At 31.9% G+C, this 22,781-nt stretch overlaps 1 protein-coding gene and 1 pseudogene across 1 annotated transcript; both read right to left on the bottom strand.

Moving 5' to 3' along the window:
• Positions 1 to 11,724: 11,724 nt before the first annotated feature.
• LOC110625779 lies at positions 11,725 to 18,095 on the bottom strand (annotated as a pseudogene).
• LOC122721272 (proline-rich receptor-like protein kinase PERK14) lies at positions 15,844 to 17,912 on the bottom strand. Its single transcript, XM_043961885.1, has 5 exons — positions 17,522 to 17,912; positions 17,364 to 17,447; positions 17,221 to 17,234; positions 16,105 to 16,266; positions 15,844 to 16,023 (listed from the first exon to the last, which is right to left on the bottom strand). The coding sequence occupies exons 1-5, from the start codon at positions 17,910 to 17,912 to the stop codon at positions 15,844 to 15,846; spliced, it is 831 nt and encodes a 276-aa protein (XP_043817820.1).
• Positions 18,096 to 22,781: the final 4,686 nt, after the last annotated feature.

The raw sequence follows: 22,781 nt of genomic DNA, 5'->3' as shown, positions 1-22,781 counted from the left end.
ATTGACGATGTTATATATGAAGTCCACTTCACAGATGAGATGAAGACTTTCCACAATTGATCAAGTCCAAATTTCTAATTAAATTGATAATATTATTAAATTTTTAATAATTTTATACTATTGATTTGGATTTTTTCCAAAAAAAAAAAAAAAAAGAAAATTCCTTGTTATTATTTAATGGCCAAACTTCATGATCACTTTAATTTAAGTGGTCCACCCAATTCCATATAAAAAAATTCATACCTATCTTTATATAAGTTTTAATCTAAATGAGTTTAATTATGTTCTATAATACATGGAATAACTGTAATATATATTTTCATTTATTAGAACTTTTAAAACTAGAGAGGGTACTGATCAGTGTTCGAAGGAGAGGTTGGATCGTGCTTGTTCTAATACAACCTGGGATGCTCGTTTTCCTGATGCGATTTCGTCTAATTTAGTTGCTCCAGTTTCTGATCATACTCCTTTATTGATTGAAACTGTTGGAACTCAAGTTAGGGAGGATAATCGACATTTTCGTTTTGACAATTCATGGCTTGAGGATGATGAGTTAGGGAAAGTGGTTTTGACGTCTTGGCAGCAAGGTTTGGGGTTGGATTTTATTCAACGTAAAGACCAGCTTGTGAAGCGTGTTCAGTATTGGGGGAAGAATAGAAACTGCATGCGTTGGCTTCAAAAAGAACGAATTAAGAAGAGATTGGGGGAGTGTTCTGAATCGCTTGATACAAGGGAAGTGCGGCAACTGAAGGATGTTTGGAATCAAATTTTGGCAGAGGAGGATATTAGACTACGCCAACAAGCAAAAAAGTTCTGGTTTCGACATGGGGATAGGAACTCAAAATATTTCCATAATAGTATCAAAGCTCGGCGCAGATATAATCGGATTCAGCAAATTGTGACATCGGATGGTTCATTATCTTCAAATGTGGGTACTATTCAGGATGCATTTTTGCAATATTTTTCGGGTTTATTTTCCAATTTGCCTACTGATTTTGCGGAGCTTCTCCCTCTGGTTCAGCCTAGAATTGGGGCCGAAGATAATGTTGAGTTATTGGCAGATTTTACAGATGAAGAATTTCGTTCAGCGCTCTTTCAAATGGACCCGAATAAAGCTCCTGGGTTGGATGGTCTTAATCCGGCTTTTTTCCAGAAATATTGGCCAATTATTGGGGTGGATGTTTGCAATATTTGTCGGTTGTGGCTTGCAAAAGGTACTATCCCTTCTGAAATCTCCAGGGCTTTAATTGTTCTTATTTCGAAATGTGTGAATCCTGTTGATGTGAAGGATTTTAGGCCTATTGCTCTCTGTAATGTGATTTATAAGATCTTGTCTAAGGCCTTAGCCAATAGATTGAAGAGGGTCCTGCATAAAATTATTTCACCAAATCAGTCTGCTTTCATTCCTGGGAGACTAATTACGGATAATTTTATTGTTGCTTTTGAGACCATGCATGGTTTGAAATTACAAAATAGAGGTAGTGTGGGGTCGTGTGCTCTGAAAATTGATATTGCTAAGGCCTATGATAGAGTTGAATGGTCATATTTGTTTGCGATGTTATCTGCATTGGGCTTTTCTGATACTTGGGTTGGATGGATGCGTATGTGTTTTTCAAACATGAGCTACTACCTTGCTGTTAACGGAGCAGAGATTGGTCCTGTGGTTCCAAGTCGGGGTCTACGGCAGGGAGATCCCATTTCTCCCTATTTATTCTTAATTGTTGCTGAAGGACTGTCTTTGTTGATTCAGGATAGTGAAAATAGGGGCCTTTTGCATGGGTGTTGCGCGAAAGTTGGTTGCCCCCGGGTTTCTCACCTTTTATTTGCAGATGATTCTTTACTATTTTTTGATGGTACAGTGGAGGAAGCTATACGGATTAAGCAAATTCTTGGTGTTTATGAGAAGGCTTCAGGTCAGGTTGTAAATTTTGATAAATCTGGTATCATGTTTTGTCCGTGTGTGTCTGAGGAAAACCGGTTGACCATCTCTGGTATACTTGATGTTCATCTTCCTTTGGGTAGCGGTAATTATTTGGGGTTACCATCTCTTATTGGCCGTAGTAAAAAGCAAATTTTCTCTTTCTTGAGGGATCGCATTTGGAAACGTATTAGTAGTTGGAGTAATCGTTTTCTTTCTCGTGTAGGCAGAGAAGTATTAATTAAATCTGTATTACAGGCAATTCCAACATATTGCATGAATGTTTTTTTATTATCTGTTTCCACTTGCCGACAGCTACAGGTCATGATGAATAAATTTTGGTGGGGTGGTTGTCGTGAGGATGGGAGAGGGATGAATTGGCTCTCGTGGGATCGAATGTGCGGCCGTAAATCGGAAGGTGGGATGGGCTTTCGGAATTTGGCTAGTTTTAATACTGCCTTATTAGGAAAGCAAGGTTGGCGTTTATTGGTTGACACCAATTCTCTTCTATATAGAGTGCTCAAAGCTAAATATTTTCCGAATGGGGATTTTTTGTCAGCTCGGTTAGGTTCTAACTATAGCTTCGTTTGGAAGAGTCTTTTGTCTTCTCAACAAATGTTGCAACGTGGGGTAAGGTGGCGAATTGGTGATGGTAAGCAGGTTTTTGTTGTTAATTGCCCTTGGATTCCTCGGGATATTGGTTTTATGCCTTTAGATGAGGCGATGTTTGTTCCTGAAGCCATGAGAGTATGTGATTTGTTTGTTGAAGGTGAGCTGCGTTGGGATGTAGAGAAGCTAATGAATATTTTTAGTGTTGCTGATATGAGAGCTATTCTTACTATTCCATTGCCTCTATTCCCAAAACCGGATAAATTAATTTGGCACTTGCATAAGAAGGGTGTGTACTCAGTTAAATCTGCCTATTTTTGTGCCTTAGAATTGTCGGGTAGGACTGGTGTGCTGGGTTATAATGATGGGTGGAATCGTTATTGCTGAAACTTTGGCCTTGCGTCAATGTTTATCTTATGCTAGAGATTGTTTTCTTCAGGCGGGTTGTATTTTTACGGATAACCAATCTTTAGCCTTGGCTATTCGCTCTCCTCTGGATGACTTTTCAGAGTTTGGATTAGTTGTTTCTGATTGCAAAGATGTTATGCGGTCTCAGGGTAACATTCATGTTTGTTGGGTACGGCGTTCAGAAAATAGAGTCGCCCATTTATTAGCTAGAGAGTCTATTCATCATTGTAGATTCAAGATTTGGATTGACATTCCTGATTGTCTCTTGGATTATTATTCTACAAGATAAATAAAGTCTTTCTTGATTCAAAAAAAAAAAAAAAACTAGAACATATAAAATAGAAAAACAAAAGTAAAATTTAATTAACTTTTATTTTTAAAATTTTACTATGCTTAGTTTTATTTTTAAAATTTACAATTAATTTTTTAAAAAAATTAAATTTATTAATGAAAACTTAATACTCTTTACAATAATATTTTAAAAATTTTTTTCGAATCAATATATTTTCTTAAAAAAAAACATAGTTTATCCAATGAAGGAAAAGAAATGATAAAGGTCCTGAAAAATCCATTTAAGGGATTTTTGGTTTAATGTGCCCAAGTCACAATATGTAAGAATAGGGGCTTTAAAGTTATTATTTGATCTCTATGGCACGAAAAAATTTATTAGTTAATTTTTTAATTTTAAAAGATATATTAAAATATTTTTAATATTTTAAAAATTTTATTAATTAGTCTCTCTATTAATTTTAACCGTTAAATATTTTATTAAATAGTTTTTATAATTTTAAAAAATTTATTAATTGATCCTTTAAATTTAAAATTTTTTAATTTTAAAAATTTTTATTAAATATAAAAATAAAATCATAAATAATTTTATAAGAAGTTATTTAAATTTATTTTTTTATAAAATTATTAATGTGAAACGACGACGATGGGTAAATGATTTGAACTGGTCAGCACGTATTGACGATGTTATATATGAAGTCCACTTCACAGATAAGATGAAGACTTTCCACAATTGATCAAGTCCAAATTGTGTTAATTAATTTAAAGCTAATTGAAGATGCAGTGGATGAAAGCATTAGCCGTGCATGGTGAACGTCCCCACCATCATCAACTGAATTTCTCAATATTCTTTCACTTGAAAAGAACAAATTAGCAGGATTTTAATCAAATTTCTGAATCTATTACGTCCTACCACATTTTATATCGTATTTACCAATATTAAAGATCCATTTATTTTAGAAAAAAAAATGATTGCATATAAAAAATATTTTGAAAATTTTCAAAAAAATATTAAAATATATAAATTAATTAAATCATACAATAAATGTTTTTCTTTTAGCAACAAAGATTACGATAATTCTTAAATAAATATTCAAGCTTTTAAAATATTAAAAATTTTATTTGTGATATTATATTCTTTGTAAAATTATAGAATTTAAATTGAAATGGGAAATTATTATTTAAACAATACTAAATTTTTATATTTTTCAGCCAATTAAAATACTAAATAATATATCATTATCAAATAAAATCACGTGCTTTTTTTTAAAACAATTCCACCTTTCTATTTTTATATATATTACAAATAGATTATACATATATTATAAATATAATAGATTTATTAAAAATTATAGATAAATATGTAAACTATAACATATTACAAAATAATTAAATACATAATATATTGATAATAAAATTATAAATTCTGCTACTAAAAATATTAATTTTATAAATAATAAATTGAATTATATTTTACTTTATTTATTAATATATAGAATAAAGAACTTAAATAGGTAAATTTTTATTTTTAATTAATTTTTATGGAAATTGGGTCAACTTTTCTAAATATGTTTGGTAAAATTTTTATTTTTAATCAATTTTTATGGAAATTGATCAACTTTTCTAAAAATATTTTGTTTTTCAAAAATTTGTTTGTAAAAATTGATTTTAATTTTATGAAACCACATTTCTTTAAATGTAATTTATAATTTTTAAATAACTTTTCTAATTATTTTCTTTTTACAGAATTTTTCTTATAATTATAATAAATTTAGATCATAGAAATGAGAGAAAGCTGTAGGAAATTTTACCGTTCAGTCTTGGATTCTCCTTTAAAAAAATATAAAGTTGACGGCTGACCCTAGGAATAAGAATAATATATTCATGTTTTACTTGCAAATTTTTAATATTTTATTTGTAATAATAAAATTAACTAAAATAATATGTCTTTTTTTATTTTATTATGTTATAATCTTTCCATTTAATTATAATTAGATATAAATTATAATTATAAGAATTTAATATTATAATAATATAATATCAGTTAAATATATTTAAAACTAACTTAAACTAATCTTTAACCGATGATTCCATACTCTCTCACAAGATTGAGGTACCATTGCGTACTGACTTGGACAAAGGTTTAGTTAGAAGATCAGTAAGCTGGTTCTTTGAAAATGAATGAGAAATTCGTAACTTGTTCTTTTGAACAAGATCCCTTATAAAATGAAGATCAATCTCTATATGTTTAATTCTTGAATGGTACACTGGATTTTGACATGCATATGTTGTTGAAATATTATCACAATATAGCACAGGTGATGCCAAAGAAGAAGAAACTCAAAGTCCAATCAATAAGGACTGTACCCACATAACCTCAGAAGCAACAAATGCAACGGCACGATACTCAACCTCTGTAGAAGATCGCGCTGTAGATTTCTGTTTGCGAAACGTCTAGGAGATAGGAATAATTCCAAGATACAATAGGAACTCTGTAGCAGAGACTCTATCAGACGGATCTCCTACCCAATCGGCATCAGAGAATGCATGAAATACAAGAAAAGTCTGTGGAGAAATCAGAATACCATAGTCAACTGTGGACTTAAGATAACGCATCAACTGTTTCAAAGCTTCCTAGTGCTTATCAGTTGGACTTTGCATGTATTATGACAACCTGTTCACAGAAAAATAAATGTCTGGCCGTCCAAGCTAAATATTGCAATGCTCCTATTTTACGATAATCAGTCACATCAACCTCTAAAGTAGTAGTATCATTTTTCGAAAGAACAGTGATTGTTGCAAACGGAGTAGAGATTGGCTTTGAGCCATCCATTCTAGCAGCAACTAATATCTTTCTAACATAGTGATGCTGCGACAAAAACAGACCAGCTGATGTAGTTTGAACATCAATGCCCAAGAATAAACTCAATTGCTGTGGGTTTTTCAAGGAAAACCGAGAACCCAGCTCATCAATGAACATCCGAAAATAAACTTTGTGCAAGTGTCAATTAAGAGCAAATAATCAACATACACTAAAAAGAAGCAAACCTCAGTGTTCTTTTGATAAATGAAAAAGGAATGATCACTCTTGGACTGCTCAAAACCAAACTGAGCTACACAATTTCTCAATGCGTGATACCAAGCCCTTGGAGCTTGCCGAAGACCATATAAAGCTTTGATAACCTTGCAAAAATAGCCTGGTTTATCAGAATCAACAAACCCTAGTGGTTGTTTCATAAACACCTATTCCTGTAAAGGACCATGAAGAAAAGCATTATTCATATCTAATTGACAAATTCTCCACATATTTGTTACAGCAAGAGTTAGAACAACTCGAATGGTGGCTGGCTTCAACACCAGACTGAAAGTATCCCCATAGTCCACTCCAGGCCGCTGACTATACCCTTTAGCAACTAGCCGTACTTTATACTTTGGAACAGTTCCATTAGTCATTAATGCATCAAATTCTAAGGACATGGCTTGTCGCCATTCAGGTACTTTGAGAGCTTGAGAAACACATGTTGGTTCAACAGAAGGAGAAAGAGGATGTTTTGTGACTGAATGAAGAATTTTTTATTTGAAAATATTGTTCTGGGATCGTGTTGTCACTGGACGAGTGCGAATTGGTGGAACAAACGCAGAAGAAGATAATTGGGAAGCAGTCGCAGCAGATTGAATATCATTGGGAACTGACGTAGGAAAAGACACTGGAGAAGACAACGGAGAAAAGGACTGACCAGTTGAAGGCAATGGAGAGGAAGAAAACTGATGGGTTGAAGGTGACTGTGTAGACAATGATTGAGAAGATAACGGAGAAGAAGTGGACTGATCGATTGAAGATTCGGTCCCAGCTCTAACGCTAGACAACACCGTTTGGAAGGGAATGAATATTGAATTTTTTCGTTTTCTTGTATTATAGTGGAAGATGGATTTTCTGAAGAAGACTGAAACTGCACCGTTTAGGATTGTGCTATTTCAGTTTTATAGTCATACCAAGAACTCGGATACTAAAGACGCTGTCTTAAACAAGAATTGACTAGGAAACTTGTTCTCAACAAAGACCACATGACAAGAAACATATAATTTTTGGTGCTGATAATCAAAACAAAAATATGCACTTTGATGCAATGAATATCCCAAGAAGATACAAGGTTGTAATTTTGCATCAAACTTATTATGAATATATGGACGAAGATACAGATAACAGAGACAGCCGAAAACTTTGAACCTAGTATAGTTTGGTTGTTGTTTAGGCAACTTAAAAAATGGAGAGGACATTTTTAGAACAAGCGTAGGTAATCGATTGATAAGATACACAGCTGCTTGAAAAGCATAAGACCAGAATTTAGATGGCAAAGACGCAGACTGAAGAAGTGTAAGTCCTGTCTCAACCAAATGACAATGACAACGCTCAGCAGTTCCATTATACTGGGATGTATAAGGTGGTGTTTGAAGATGATTTATCCCATTATTACCAAAAATATTTATCAAAGCAACAAATTTACCTCCCCTAACTGTATAAATATATACAATTTTAGAATGAAAAGTATTCTCTACTAAATTTTTGGAAATTGGGAAAATTGATGCAACATCAGATTTAGCTTTAAGGGGATAGAACCATATATATTTGGTAAAATGGTCAACAAAAATTAAATAATACTTGAAACCATCTACTGATTGAACTGGAGCAGATCCCCATAAGTCGAAATACAATAATTCTAATGGACAAGAATTATGAAGAGACGACACACCAAACGCGAGTCTATAACTCTTATTGCAATGACACGAATTACATTTGAAAGACGCAGCAGAAGACTCAGACAATTGAAATTTAGACAAAATAAAACGACAAACTTTAGCCGCTGGATGATCGAGACGATAATGCCAAGCAAAGGATGAATCATGAACACAAGAATGAGCAGCAGGTTGAGACAAGGAATGATATTTGGATAACAAAGAAAGACGATAAAGAGAATTCTCAATTCGCCCCAATGTGATTACCTCCTCAGTGGATAGGTCTTTAACAAGAAAACAATCAAAAGAGAATTCAATTAAAACATTATTAGCAAGACAAAATTTAGAAACAAATATGAGATTTTCTTTCGCACGAGGAACACAAAAACATTATAATGGAAAAGAAAGAAATTGTGAACCAACATGAGTTATTCCCAAACCTGTACCATCAGTAAGATGCAATTCATCAAGCCCATCATAAGGTGCAGGTAAAGATAGATTTTACAGGTCATTCATTACATGATGGGATGCACCAGTATCCAAAGCCCAACTTGAAGACTCATGAGCAGTAACATGATTAGCTAGTGGCTGTGGAAAATTATTTTTGAAGAAGTCTTTCGCACGATAACACTTTTTGGCATTATGTCCAGGCCACTCACAAATCTGGCACAAAATTTTTGAGCCACCTGATGCTTTCCTCACAAAATCAGAACGATTATTCTGAGCAAAAGAAAATCGAGAACTAGAAAAGGAATTATTTCCATTCAAAAATCATTGATGGTCAAACTGATTGGTCTGGCGACTAGCAGACCGTTTCCTGACGTTATTGGTAACCATTGGAGCTGGAGCATATAAAGGATCAATTCGGTTCAAGTACAGTTCATGAGCTTGAAGTTTATCTTGAAGCTCCTCGAAAGAAATAACTGAGTCTCTAGCACGCAGAGCAGCTGCGATGTCTCTAAATTCAGTACCCACACAATGTAAGACATATATGACAAGATCAATATCAAAAACAGGGCTCCCACAAAGAGCTAAATCCTCAGCCATGATTTTAACAGCCTGCAAATATTCAGACACAGGCTTGGATTCACATTTGAAATTGGCGAGCTTCTCACGAAGAGAAAGGATTCGTGTCGCAGAACGATTAGCACAAGAAACTTGGATTTTGTCCCAGGCATCAGCAGAAGATGTTGCAGATGATACAAGATGCATTACCGAAAAACTTGTTGAAGCTATGATAGCTACCAAGATTAATTGGTCTTGGCAAAACCAGAATTCATAATCACTATTAGACATATCCTTTCCATCTTCTTGCTGAACAACAAGAGAAGGACATGGCAACGTTCTATCAATATACCCCATCAAATTATACCCTCGAAACACAGGGACAAGCTTCCAAGTAGGATATTTTTGAGGTGTGATTTTAAGGGAAATTGGAAAGCATTAAAGGAAACCAGCGTCTTCCCAGAGAAATGAATCACATTTGAAACTGTTGATGAAGAAGACATTTGATTAAAAGATAAAATGGGAAATGTTGAAGAAGAATAGATCGGATCAAAACCAAAAAAGTTTTGAAGCTCTGATACCATATAAAGAAAGCACATAATTGTTATTTAAAAATATTTTTTCTATAATGTGCAAAGATGTATTTATATACGAGTATAACCTAACTATTCTTATTACAAATTAGTTACAGGTGATAAGGATTGATAGCTCAAATATATCAGTTAAATATATTTAAAACTAACTTAAACTAATTTTTAACCGATGATTCAATAAAAAATAGATTTAAAAATTATTTGGATTAATTTTAACATGTAGAACTTTTCAGCCAAGTCACAATTGGAGTATATGATTGTGTATTCCAAAAACTCTCTCATCATCCTCCACTGCATTTCCTGCACATGAAAGGCTTAATTCCATGTTTTCTCCTGTAACGTGTTTGAAGGGTTCTAAAATCTTTAAGTGGCTTAGCTTTAGGGTGATCAAATATTGTTCTTGCACCCAGTTGCACAGCAATAAATAAGGAAAGCCTAAGCATTCAATCAACAATAATAGACTAAAAATTCAGGTCCTTTTGTATACTGAGATCCATGCATGCCCTCACATATGCATCTGCACAATAATTCAAATATCACAACATAGCCTATATATATTATCACTTGAAATTCAACAAAACAAAATTCAAAAGAGGCAAAAATATAAAGTGTTATCGAATCACACAGTAAAATCAAAGCAATTTCAACCTCATAAACAAAAGCAAAGTCATTTCACTAACCAAAATCAGTCCTTGTGAAACAAAACCAAATGCTTCATTGCTTATGTGCATCAACTTATATATGCTCTTCTTCTTTTGCCCTGGTGCTCCTCTGATCTCTACTCATGGTCCTCTCTTTGTAACGGTTTGATCTTGCTCTCTATCCCAATCTCCCATCTGTTTTTACCATCCTATCAATCTCGTATTCTCACCATTATCAAGAGCTTCAAGGAAGCTATTTTTGATAAGTAGAATTAGCAATAGGGAATGAATCGAAAGTCAAGTTATTGTGCTCAATTGCGCACTAATCTAGAATCCACAAAGGGTGTTGTTCAATTAAGATAACAAGACAGTGATCATGAAAGTCGAAATCTGCTAAGGAGTATGTAACAACTCACCTACTAAATCAATTAGCCCTGAAAATGGATAACGCTTAAGCGTGCGACTTATATTCAGCTGTTGGAGCAAGAGCCAGGCTCCAATGAGTAGGGGGCCCTGATGATAGCTGCAAAACCAAAGGTGCGAGCTCGACGGAGCTATCATTGGTGCATATTTTAATGGTAGTAGGACATTTAAATGAGAACTTTGAAAGCCGATGAGAGAAAAGGTTCCATATGAACAACGCTTCCACATGAATATCCCATTCTTGATCTGACAGTGAAGCTACCTTTTCGCTGTCAAGATTTTATAAGAGAGCTAGTAGAAGGAGAGAAGAGTTGGAAATGGGAATGCTGCAAAGTGCAAGGTTTTCATCACTAGTCTAAATTTACAAATTATAAAGTTGCCGATAAAATCAGCCTCGTCGGTGATTTTTGGTGAAGGTTTTTGTCAGTAATTAGACAAAATTTATAGCTTTTATAGTTATTTTTTCCACTTATTGGCACTATATTCACTGACTACATACTTCTCATTTGTAATGTTTCGTCAACAATTTATAGGTGAGTCATTATTAAAGTTATTGATAATTTTTATTTACTCTTTTTTATCATTAATAGGTAAGTATATATATAAAAAATAAAAAAAAATAGCTACGAAATTTCATTGATAAATAATCAGTACTTTAATCGTTAGTATTTAACATAACCGGTAAACGATTAATAATTTATTTTAGTGACCACTTTTTTTATAATTTAATTAATAAATTTTATTTTTTTTACTTTTCTTATATGTTTATTTATCGTTACTAATTTTCATAGTTAACTTTTACTTTTCTTGATTGAAATTTATATATGCATAATAGATGTTGATTATATGTATATCTTAATTGATTTTATATGAATATGAAACATATATTAATTTGAAAATTATTACTCATTTTTATAAAATTGACATTATTATAAATTATCAATCCTATCAAGATTTCTTTTTTTTTTTTTTTAGATTGAAAGAATTTGTCTAATTATCTATCTCTAGTTTTTGAAACTAGAGAGACTCTCTCTGAAGGAAATTCTGCAGAATTAATTTAAGAACAGATGATTAATATAGACCGAAGAAACAACAGCACTCAATGTTTCTGCTTGAAACACGATATTCCTTCTGTCATTTATTGAATTCAAGAGGTGCCTATTATATAGGCTCGTTACATGTGGAAGAGGAAAACAAACACCAGAAAAATAGCACACGTTCTTGACGTGTTTTCATGAACTGAGAAAAAAAAAAAGAAAAAAACAAAAACAACAAACTAATTGAACGTGTAGAGATACTGGCAGAAGGATAGGGGAGCTAACTGAAAGTTGAATCATTCTCCTACATCCCCCCTTGATTCAAATTTGCAGACACCGATTTTAGCCCTTAAGTAGTCATGCTTGCTTCGAGCAAGAGACTTTGTTAGTATATCAGCAGCTTGTTCATTGGTGCTACAGTATTTTAGAATTATACTTCCTTCAGCTACAAGCTCACGAATAAAATGAGCTCTAATATCAATGTGCTTAGCTCTCCCATGATAAACTGGATTCCTTGTCATTGCTATCGCTGATTTACTATCGCACCAGATCTCAGTTGCCTTTTCTTGTTTTGCCCAAGGTCTGACAGCATTCTTCTCAACCACACCGCCTGACACGCTGAAGAGATTGCTGCAATATACTCAGCTTCCGAGGATGATAATGCAATGGATGCCTGTTTTTTTGAGCTCCATGATATAGCTCCTGATCCAAGACTGAAAACATACCCTGAAGTACTTTTTCTATCCTCCTTACAACCTGCCCAATCACTACCCGTATACCCAAATAAATCAGAGCTATTTTTCTGTTCATACCAAATCCCATAATCCACAGTTTCAGCCACATATCTCAGAATCCTTTTTGCTGCTCCAAGGTGATGTCTTAAGGGAAAGTGCATGAACCTTGAGACAACTCTCACGGAGAAGGCAATGTCTGGTCGTGTATGAGTCAAATAAATCAAACCACCGACCAAACTCCTAAAAAAAAACCTCATCTGCCTGTTTTGTACCATCATTAAGCTGGAGTTTTTCATTTGTGTTCATGGGAGTAGGAGCAGTCTTGCAATTCTCCATTCTGAAACGCTGAAGTAAATTCTCAGCATATTTCTTTTGGGAGATGAATATTCCTCCTTCAACCTGTTTTACTTCTATTCCAAGGAAAAAATGCAGTAAACCCAGGTCAGTCATTTCAAATTCCTTTTTCATATTTGATCGAAAATCTTCCAATAAGGATGTGGAGGAGCTGATGTAGATCATGTCATCTACATATTATATCATCAAAATTATATGGCTTATACAAAGTATTTTTGAATTTAATTAAATTTTATTCAAGGGCAATAAATTAATAAAATAGATTATAATTTAGAATAAATGAAAGAAAAAATTCTATCTTTATAGAATCGAGAAAGTATATGACTGATAAACCACAACTACATGTGTAAAATTTGTTAATGCATTTACTAGCTTTATTTAAATCTGCTTGTTTTTAATAAGATTACTTGATCATCCTTTTATCCTATAAAGAAAATGAATTTAGCATGAATAAAAAATGTACCAAGTAGGAATTGATTGTCATTCTCATTCCATATGTCCTTCAGAGGAACACTTTCCTCAAGAACTCCAACTATCTATAACACAACAAAGATTGAAAAAGGTTAGACGTCAATGATATAATCTCTCATTCTTTGAATGCTTTGACAGAATATTAATAGCAAATAGAGTTTAGAATATAGAAAATTTTATTATATAATATTAACGGTTAATTATTACCTGTGAACTATAACGAAATCTACTTAAAAAGTCATTATAATTAATTATTATAATAAAATTATTATATAGACGATGTTTGTATATAATAACTTTTCTTAAAATGCAATTAATGACGTAACATATAATTGAATCAGTATCTTTCTTATTGGTGGACGAGACTCTGGAGGTTTAAATAAACAAGCTGCAGCATAATAAATCATTCATTGTACTTCTTTTTTATTATAATCACCTCTCAAATCAGAATCAATAAGAACTGCAGGTTTCCCGTTTAAAGCTCGTTTTATTAAAGTGCTTGCCTGAATATTAATAAAAATGTATCCATTATTTTCTTAAAACAAATTCATATAGTTCACATAAAACAAAAATTGTTGCCTCTATCCTTTATTAGCTATTATAGATCATTTAACTAATGATAAGTGCATACCCAATTAACAATATTAGTGGCATTGTTATTTTTGCTAGTAATCAATTCCAAAAGTACAACACCAAAGGCATAAATATCAGATTCTTCAGAAATACTTTCACCATCTTCAGGATCTGCATATCTGTGATGTAGAATTGAGATAAGGAATTAAAAAATAGAAGTCTTCAATAGAGAAGCCTCATAAAAAAAGGTTTAATTTCTACTTTTAGTTTATTTTAACTAATTCAAAAATATACCATAGTTACAATATAAATATTAGAAAGAAAAAGGAAAAAAGAAATTTTCTTACACATCAGTTCTCTCATGTCTATAATATAGGACAAGTCCAAAATTTGCAACCTGAACTCAAAATTAGTAGATTAATTGGTGTGGCATATTTATACATATTTATAATTTCATCCAAACCTAATGAATTTTGGCATTTAATTTTAGTATAAATAAAACTATATATTTTACCTTTGACCGAAAATTATCATCGACAAAAATATTATTTATTATGATATCTCCATGTATGATATTACTTATATATATATATATATAAAAGAGTAGTAAATTTTATTTAAAAATAAATTAATAATATAAAAACTAAAGAAAAATGAAAACTTTACATAAAACCAAGATGGAAATGAACATCATAAATATATTATATACACTCACAATCATCATGGAGATATTCCAATGCTTTTGCAGAATCTATAGCGATTTCCATTCTTTCTGACCACGCAAGCCACTTCTTTCCTGCAATAAAATTTCTTAATCATGAGATCTTAACATCACATTGGGCCTTTATGCGTAAATAAAGAAAAATGACTCACCATTTAAAAGAGATCTTAAGGAGTTACTGGGAAAAAACTCTAGAACGAGATATATATTGGATCCTTCAATGCAGAGCCCAAACTGCTGAACAAGATTTGGGTGACTCACACTGCCAATGGTCTTAATACTCTGCTCAAGTTCTTCTTGTTCCTCTTCATCTGAAAGATCTTCAAGCTTCCTTACAGCAACGTCTTTGCCATCCAGGAATCCATTAAAAACTGAACCCAGACTACCCTCACCGAGAAATTTGGAGAAACCTCGAGTTGCCCATTCAATTTGTTGATAAGTAAATATCGTTGGAGTATCATCGACAGCATGCTTTGCAATGGTCGACTGCAGCTCCTCTGTATTGGCACCCACAATCTTGTCAACTACTTTCCTTGTTTGAAGAACAAAAAAGTTGGCATTGCCTCAATTTTCCATTCCTCAGAAACAGAAGTCAATTCATCAACATCCACCACCAAGAATGTGACATTGGGCATCTTCTTGGCCATCTCTGCCAGAACTGAACTCATGTAACGAGAAGGCGGGCACCAGGCAGCACTGAAATCCACCACAGTCAGTTGTTTTCCCTTCTGTGCCTTCTCCAGCTGCTCGGTCCATGCCCGAACGGTGTGGCAGGCAATCACCTTTCCTCCTTCAGCCATTTTTGACTTATGACTATAATGTCCTACAAAAATTTTTAAAGCAATGTTTAGAACATAGTCAAAACACTATATGTAGCTTTACAAGAATATAAAAGCTACTCAGCTATTTCCCTTAATTAATTTCCACTACCAGATATTTAAAAACACAAAAATATAAAAGTTACTAAATTGAACATGCCCTAATAGCAAATAGAGTCTAAGATGTGCTTATTAATAAAATAATTGATATATTTAGTTTTCCAATGCAATATCCAACTGAATTAACAGGAATTGATTGACTTACGTCAACATCCTCATTCTCTTCAAGTTCTTCTTCCTCCTCTTCATCCGAAACCTCTTCTTCATCATCTTCTTCATCATCTTCTTCTTCCTCATCATCATCATAATCATCATAAGAAAGATCAAGATATTTAACATCATCTTCAGCTAAACGATTAGTTGCTTCAGTAGATATCCTTATTAAGGCTTCATCAGCAGATCTCCACATTTTATTAGATGTACTCCAATTTCGAGTTGCTTCAGTAGATCTCCTTATTAAGGCTTCATCAGCAGATCTCCACATTTTATTAGATGAGATCTCCACATTTTAGTTCTATTATTGGCTTTCATAGGAGATGGATCTTTATATAAAGTAGGGTACCGTGGCAATCTGTTATCACTCTTCTCATTGCATAATTCGTCTAGAGGCAAAATTCCGTCAAGAACTAGAAATATCTATATGGCACAACAATAATGAAATTATTGTATATATTATCATTTATAACATAATATATGAAAAAGAAAAAAAAAATTTACCTTCTTCTTCATTGATGGCCGAAACTTTGGAGGATTATTTATACAAACATCAATGCAGAACAACATTCGATACATTTCTCCATGGTCAAACATTTTCAATGTAAAATCTACAAATTCTTCAAATTTTTCATCCCGCAAAGCGCTTTTAATTTTAGATTTCGCCTATAAAATATCGATAAAAATATAATTATATCTATATATTAAGTCCGACTTACATCAATTGGGAATTTCAAATGCATTAATATCAATAATTGCATGTGAATGGTGAGTTTTGGATCTTAAATAGCTTTTATTATATTTTAGTTATACAATTACATATCATAAATTTTTAAAGTACACTATTTGCATACGCCTTACCCATTCAACAACATCAAAGCCGTCTTCTTCTATGGGTCTTCTTCCGGTAATTAATTCCAAAGCATAACACCAAATGAGTAAACATCTGATTTTACATAGTACTGCCCAGTTTTTATTGCATATGGATCTATATAGCTGCAATTTAGTAAGCTCAATCAAAATTCAATGTCAAGATTCAAGAAATTAAAATCTAAAGAAGCACTAGTTTCCTTCTGTTTTCATATGTATTTTATTTTTATTTTAATTATTCTAGAAGTAGAACATAATAATGACAATAAAAAACTCAGAAATGTATAAATTATCTTTCGCTTTGGTTCCCATAATTACTGATTTCAGATATGTGAGTAGCAGCCTCCGAAAAAAAGCGTGCAAGTCCAAAGTCAGCCACCTAATTAACTAAATAATTTAAGTAGATTAATTAATTTATTATGCTATATATATATATAAATTTAAAGTTAGAAGAAATAAAAATGGATGCTGTTTTCAAAAGTATATATGCTAATATGTGAAGTTTATTGAATCATAAAAACTAATTAACCTATTAAGGTTCAATTATTATTTAAATACAACAGTGAAATTATTGGAGTTTCACATAATATTTCAATATTTTTTGAAAATAAAACTTTCACATCCAATAATATTTTTTGAGAGGTTCACTATGCGATGGCTTCAATATAAAAAATTATTATCAAAATATCTTACTTTTGGTTTAAAATTATCATAAAAAAGAATATTATCTGACTTGATATATAAATGTACAATAGCAAACTCACCTAATATAAGAAAATAAAAAATTTAAGATGAAATAAATTATTAACTCGAACAAAGAACAATAGATAAAATCTCAAGAGTTAAAGAGATTGGCAATTATTAGCTATGAATATAGTTAATTATATACTTACAGTGTTCATATAAATATTCTAATCTACTTGTAGAGCCTTTAGCGATATTCATCCTCGTCTCCCGGTCCAAATCTTCACCGTTTTCTAAAAAATCAATTTTTGTTTATATTAATATTCATAATAGTTATGAAAATACAAAGAGAAAGAAGGAGACTCACCATGTAATTGAGAACCCAAGGACTTATTAGGAAAATACTTTAAAACAAGCAATTTATCGGCCCCTTCAATGCAGTAACCAAGCAGTTCAACAAGATTTTTGTGACGGACGCTGCTAACAACTATGATCTCATCCTGCAGTTTTCCTTGAGACCGTAAATCTCGATGATTTTTAAGTTTTTTAATAGCAAGGGATTGACCACCTACTGATCCCATATAAACTTGTCCAAAATCACCCTCTCCAAGAAGATTGTTACTGGAGAAATGATTGGTGGCCTTTGCTAGCTGTTGATATGAATATTGCCTCGGCCCAATACTTTTATTTCGATTCAGTTCAGGCGATGGCTTAGAAAACATAGTACCCCTACTTTCCTTCTCCCAGCGACGAGCCATCACAAGTTGCACAGTCGCTAGAGCTAGACTTGTGCAACCACGACCACTAAAACAAAAGTCTGCTACAATACTTCAAACATAGGTATCCTGCAAGATTTATATAAATGCAGAGAGAGAAATCTTACAAGTGTGAAAGATATTGAACTTTGAAGCCATGTCCTATGAGAAAATATCTCCCCTCATTATGGAGCTGGAATCGTTAGGTGACTATCTATCCAATGAGATGGAAGCATGTCCAATCGTTGATTATTCAGCCTTCTAGAATTAACACTTTCCAATAAAATAGAACAAAATAATAATAATAATAAAAAGACCTAGTCCACAAGCCTTTGAATTCTAATAAAATATTAAAATTAAGAATTTTATAAAATTTTAATTCAATTGAATTTTTTTTTATAAAATTTTTATTTAAAATAAAAAATTTTAATTTTAAAATTTTTTATTAAATATAAAAATAAAATCATAAATAATTTTATAAGAAGTTATTTAAATTTATTTTTTTTATAAAATTATTAATGTCAAACGACGACGATGGGTATTTCAACTAGTCAGCACGTATTCATGATATTATACATGAAGTCCACTTCACAGATAAGCTGAAGACTTTCCACAATTGACCAAGTCCAAATTGTGTTAATTAGTTTAAAGCTAAACGAAGATGGACTGGACAAAAGCATTAGTCATGCATGGGTCCCCACCATCATCAACTGAATTTCTCAATATTCTTTCACTTAAAAAGAACAAAGCAGGATTTTAATCAAATTTCTGAATCTATTACGTCCTACCACATTTTATATCGTATTTACCAATATTAAATATCCATTTATTTTTTTAAAAAAAATGATTGTATATAAAAAAAATATTTTGAAAATTTTCAAAAAAATATTAAAATATATAAATTAATTAAATCATACAATAAAATGTTTTTCTTTTCGCAACAAAGATTATGATAATTCTTAAATAAATATTCAAGCTTTTAAAATATCAAAAATTTTATTTGTGATATTATATTCTTTCTAAAATTATAGAATTTAAATTGAAATAGGAAATTATTATTTAAACAATAATAAATTTTTATATTTTTCAGCCAATTAAAATACAAAATAATATATCATTATCAAATAAAATCACGTGCTTTTTTTTAGCAATTCCACCTTTCTATTTTTATACATATTACAAATAAATTATACATAGATTACAAATATTTTAGATTTATTAAAAATCATAGATAAATATGTAAACTATAGTATCATATTACAAATTAATTAAATACATAATATATTGATAATAAAATTTTAAATTCTGCTACTAAAAATATTAATTTTATAAATAATAAATTCAATTATATTTTACTTTATTTATTAATATATAGAATAAAGAACTTAAATAGGTAAATTTTTATTTTTAATCAATTTTTATGCAAATTGGTCAACTTCTCTAAATATATTTGGTAAAATTTTTATTTTTAATTAATTTTATGGGAATTGATGAACTTTTCTAAATATATTTTGCTTTTCAAAAATTTGTTTGTAACAAATGCCTCAACCTCTGTAGAAGATCGCGTTATAGATTTCTGTTTGCGAGACGTCTACTAGGTAGGAATAATTCCAAGATACAATAGGAACCCTGTAGCAGAGACTCTATCAGACGGATCTCCTGCCCAATCGGCATCGGAGAACGCATGAAACACAAGAAAAGTCTGTGGAGAAATCAGAACACCATAGTCAACTGTGGACTTAAGATAACGCATCAACCGTTTCAAAACTTCCTAGCACTTATCAGTTGGACTTTGCATGTATTATGACAACCTGTTCACAGAAAAATAAATGTCTGGCCGGGTCCAAGTTAAATATTGCAATGCTCCTACTATTTTACGATAATCAGTCACATCAACCTCTAAAATAATAGTATCATTTTTCGAAAGAACAGTGGTTGTTGTAAACGGAGTAGAGATTGGCTTTGAGCCATCCATTATAGCAGCAACTAATAACTTTCTAACATAGTGATGCTGCGACAAAAACAGACCAGCTGATGTAGTTTGAACATCAATGCCCAAGAATAAACTCAATTGTTGTGGGTTTTTCAAGGAAAACCGAGAACCCAGCTCATCAATGAACATCCGAATAAACTTTGTGCAAGTGTCAATTAAGAGCAAATAATCAACATACACTAAAAAGAAACAAACCTCAGTGTTCTTTTGATAAATGAAAAAGGAATGATCACTCTTGGACTGCTCAAAACCAAACTGAACTCATAATTTCTCAATGCGTGATACCAAGCCCTTGGAGCTTGCCGAAGACCATATAAAGCTTTGACAAGCTTGCAAACATAGCCTGGTTTATCTGAATCAACAAACCCTAGTGGTTGTTTTATAAACACCTATTCCTGTAAAGGACTATGAAGAAAAGCATTATTCATATCTAATTGACAAATTCTCCACTTATTTGTTACAGCAAGAGTTAGAACAACTCGAATGGTGGCTCCCATAGTCCACTCCAGGCCGCTGACTATACCCTTTAGCAACTAGCCGTACTTTATACTTTGCAACAGTTCCATTAGTCATTAATGCATCAAATTCTAAGGACATGGCTTCTCGCCATTTAGGTACTTTGAGAGCTTGACAAACACATGTTGGTTCAACAGAAAGAGAAAGAGGATGTTTTGTGACCGAATGAAGAATTTTTTTATTTGAAAATATTGTTCTGGGATCGTGTTGTCATTGGATGAGTGCGAATTGGAGGAACAAACGTAGAAGAGGATAATTGGGAAGCAGTCGCAGAAGATTGAATATCATTGGGAATTGACATAGGAGAAGACACTGGAGAAGACAACGGAGAAAAGGACTGACCAGTTGAAGGCAATGGAGAAGAAGAAAACTCATGGGTTGAAGGTGACTGTGGAGACAATGATTGAGAAGATAACGGAGAAGAAGCGGACTGATCGATTGAAGATTCGGTCCCAGCTCTAACGCTAGACAACACCGTTTGGAAGGGAATGAATATTGGATTTTCGTTTTCTTGTATTATAGTGGAAGATGGATTTTCTGAAGAAGACTGAAACGGCACCGTTTAGGATTGTGCTATTTCAGTTTTATAGTTATACCAAGAACTCGATACTAAAGACGCTGTATTAAACAAGAATTGACTAGGAAACTTGTCCTCAACAAAGACCACATGACAAGAAACATATAAATTTTGGTGCGGATAATCAAAACAAAAATATGCACTTTGATGCAATGAATATCCCAAGAAGATACAAGGTTGTAATTTTGCATCAAACTTATTATGAATATATGGACGAAGATACAGATAATAGAGACAGCCGAAAACTTTAAACCTAATATAGTTTGGTTATTGTTTAAGCACCTTAAAAAATGGAGAGGGCATTTTTAGAACAAGCGTAGGTAATCGATTGATAAGATAAACATTTGCTTGAAAAGCATAAGACCAGAATTTAGATGGCAAAGACGCAGACTGAAGAAGTGTAAGTCCTGTCTCAACCAAATGACAATGACGACGCTCAGCAGTTTCATTATACTGGGTGTATAAGGTGGTGTTTGAAGATGATTTATCACATTATTATCAAAAATATTTATCAAAGCAACAAATTCACCTCCCCTAACTATATAAACAGATACCATTTTTGATTGAAAAGTATTCTCGACTAAATTTTTGAAAATTGGAAAAATTGATGCAACGTCAGATTTAGCTTTCAGGGGATAGAACTAGATATATTTGGTAAAATGGTCAGCAAAAATTAAATAATACTTGAAACTATCTACTGATTGAATTGGAGCAGATCCCCATAAGTCGAAATACAATAATTTTAATGGACAAGAATTACGAAGAGACGACACACCAAACGCGAGTCTATAACTCTTATTGCAATGACACGAATTACATTTGAAAGACGCAGCAGAAGACTAGACAATTGAAATTTAGACAAAATAAAACGACAAACTTTAACCGCTGGATGACCGAGACGATGATGCCAAACAAAGGATGAATCATGAACACAAGAATGAGCAGCAGGTCGAGACAAGGAACGGTATTTGGATAACAAAGAAAGACGAAAAAGAGAATTCTCAATTCGCCCCAATGTGATTACCTCCCCAGTGAATAGGTCTTTAACAATAAAACAATTAAAAAAGAATTCAATTAAAACGTTAGTAGTAAGACAAAATTTAGAAATAAATATGAGATTTTCTTTCGGAGGAGGAACACACAAAACCCTATCTCTACACATTTTATATCGTATTTACCAATATTAAAGATCCATTTATTTTAGAAAAAAAAAATGATTGCATATAAAAAATTTATAATTTTTAAATAACTTTTCTAATCATTTTCTTTTTACAGAATTTTTCTTATAATTATAATAAATTTAGATCATAGAAATGAGAGAAAGCTGTAGGAAATTTTAGCGTCCAGTCTTGGATTCCCCTTTAAAAAAAATATAACGTTGAAGGTTGACCCTAGGCATAAGAATAATAAATTCATGTTTTACTTGCAAATTTTTAATATTTTATTTGTAATAATAAAATTAACTAAAATAATATGCCTTTTTTATTTTATTATGTTATAATCTTTCCATTTAATTATAATTAGATATCAATTATAATTATAAGAATTTGATATTATAATAATATAATATCAAATTTAATTGGCTATTTAATATGATATATGATAATAATAATAATACTATATTATATACAAATTACTATAAAAAAATGTATATGAAATTAATAAATAATATGCAGAACGAGTTTAAAAAGTTTAGGGGCACGTTAAAAAATATAGTATAAATAAACGTGGGAAGAGGGAAAAACATTTAGCTATCCATATATACCTTACATATATTTGATAATTA

This window comes from Manihot esculenta, chromosome 11 (assembly GCF_001659605.2).
Source record: "Manihot esculenta cultivar AM560-2 chromosome 11, M.esculenta_v8, whole genome shotgun sequence".
Classification (NCBI taxonomy): Eukaryota; Viridiplantae; Streptophyta; class Magnoliopsida; order Malpighiales; family Euphorbiaceae; genus Manihot; species Manihot esculenta.
This window is presented reverse-complemented; position numbering and strand designations above follow the sequence as displayed.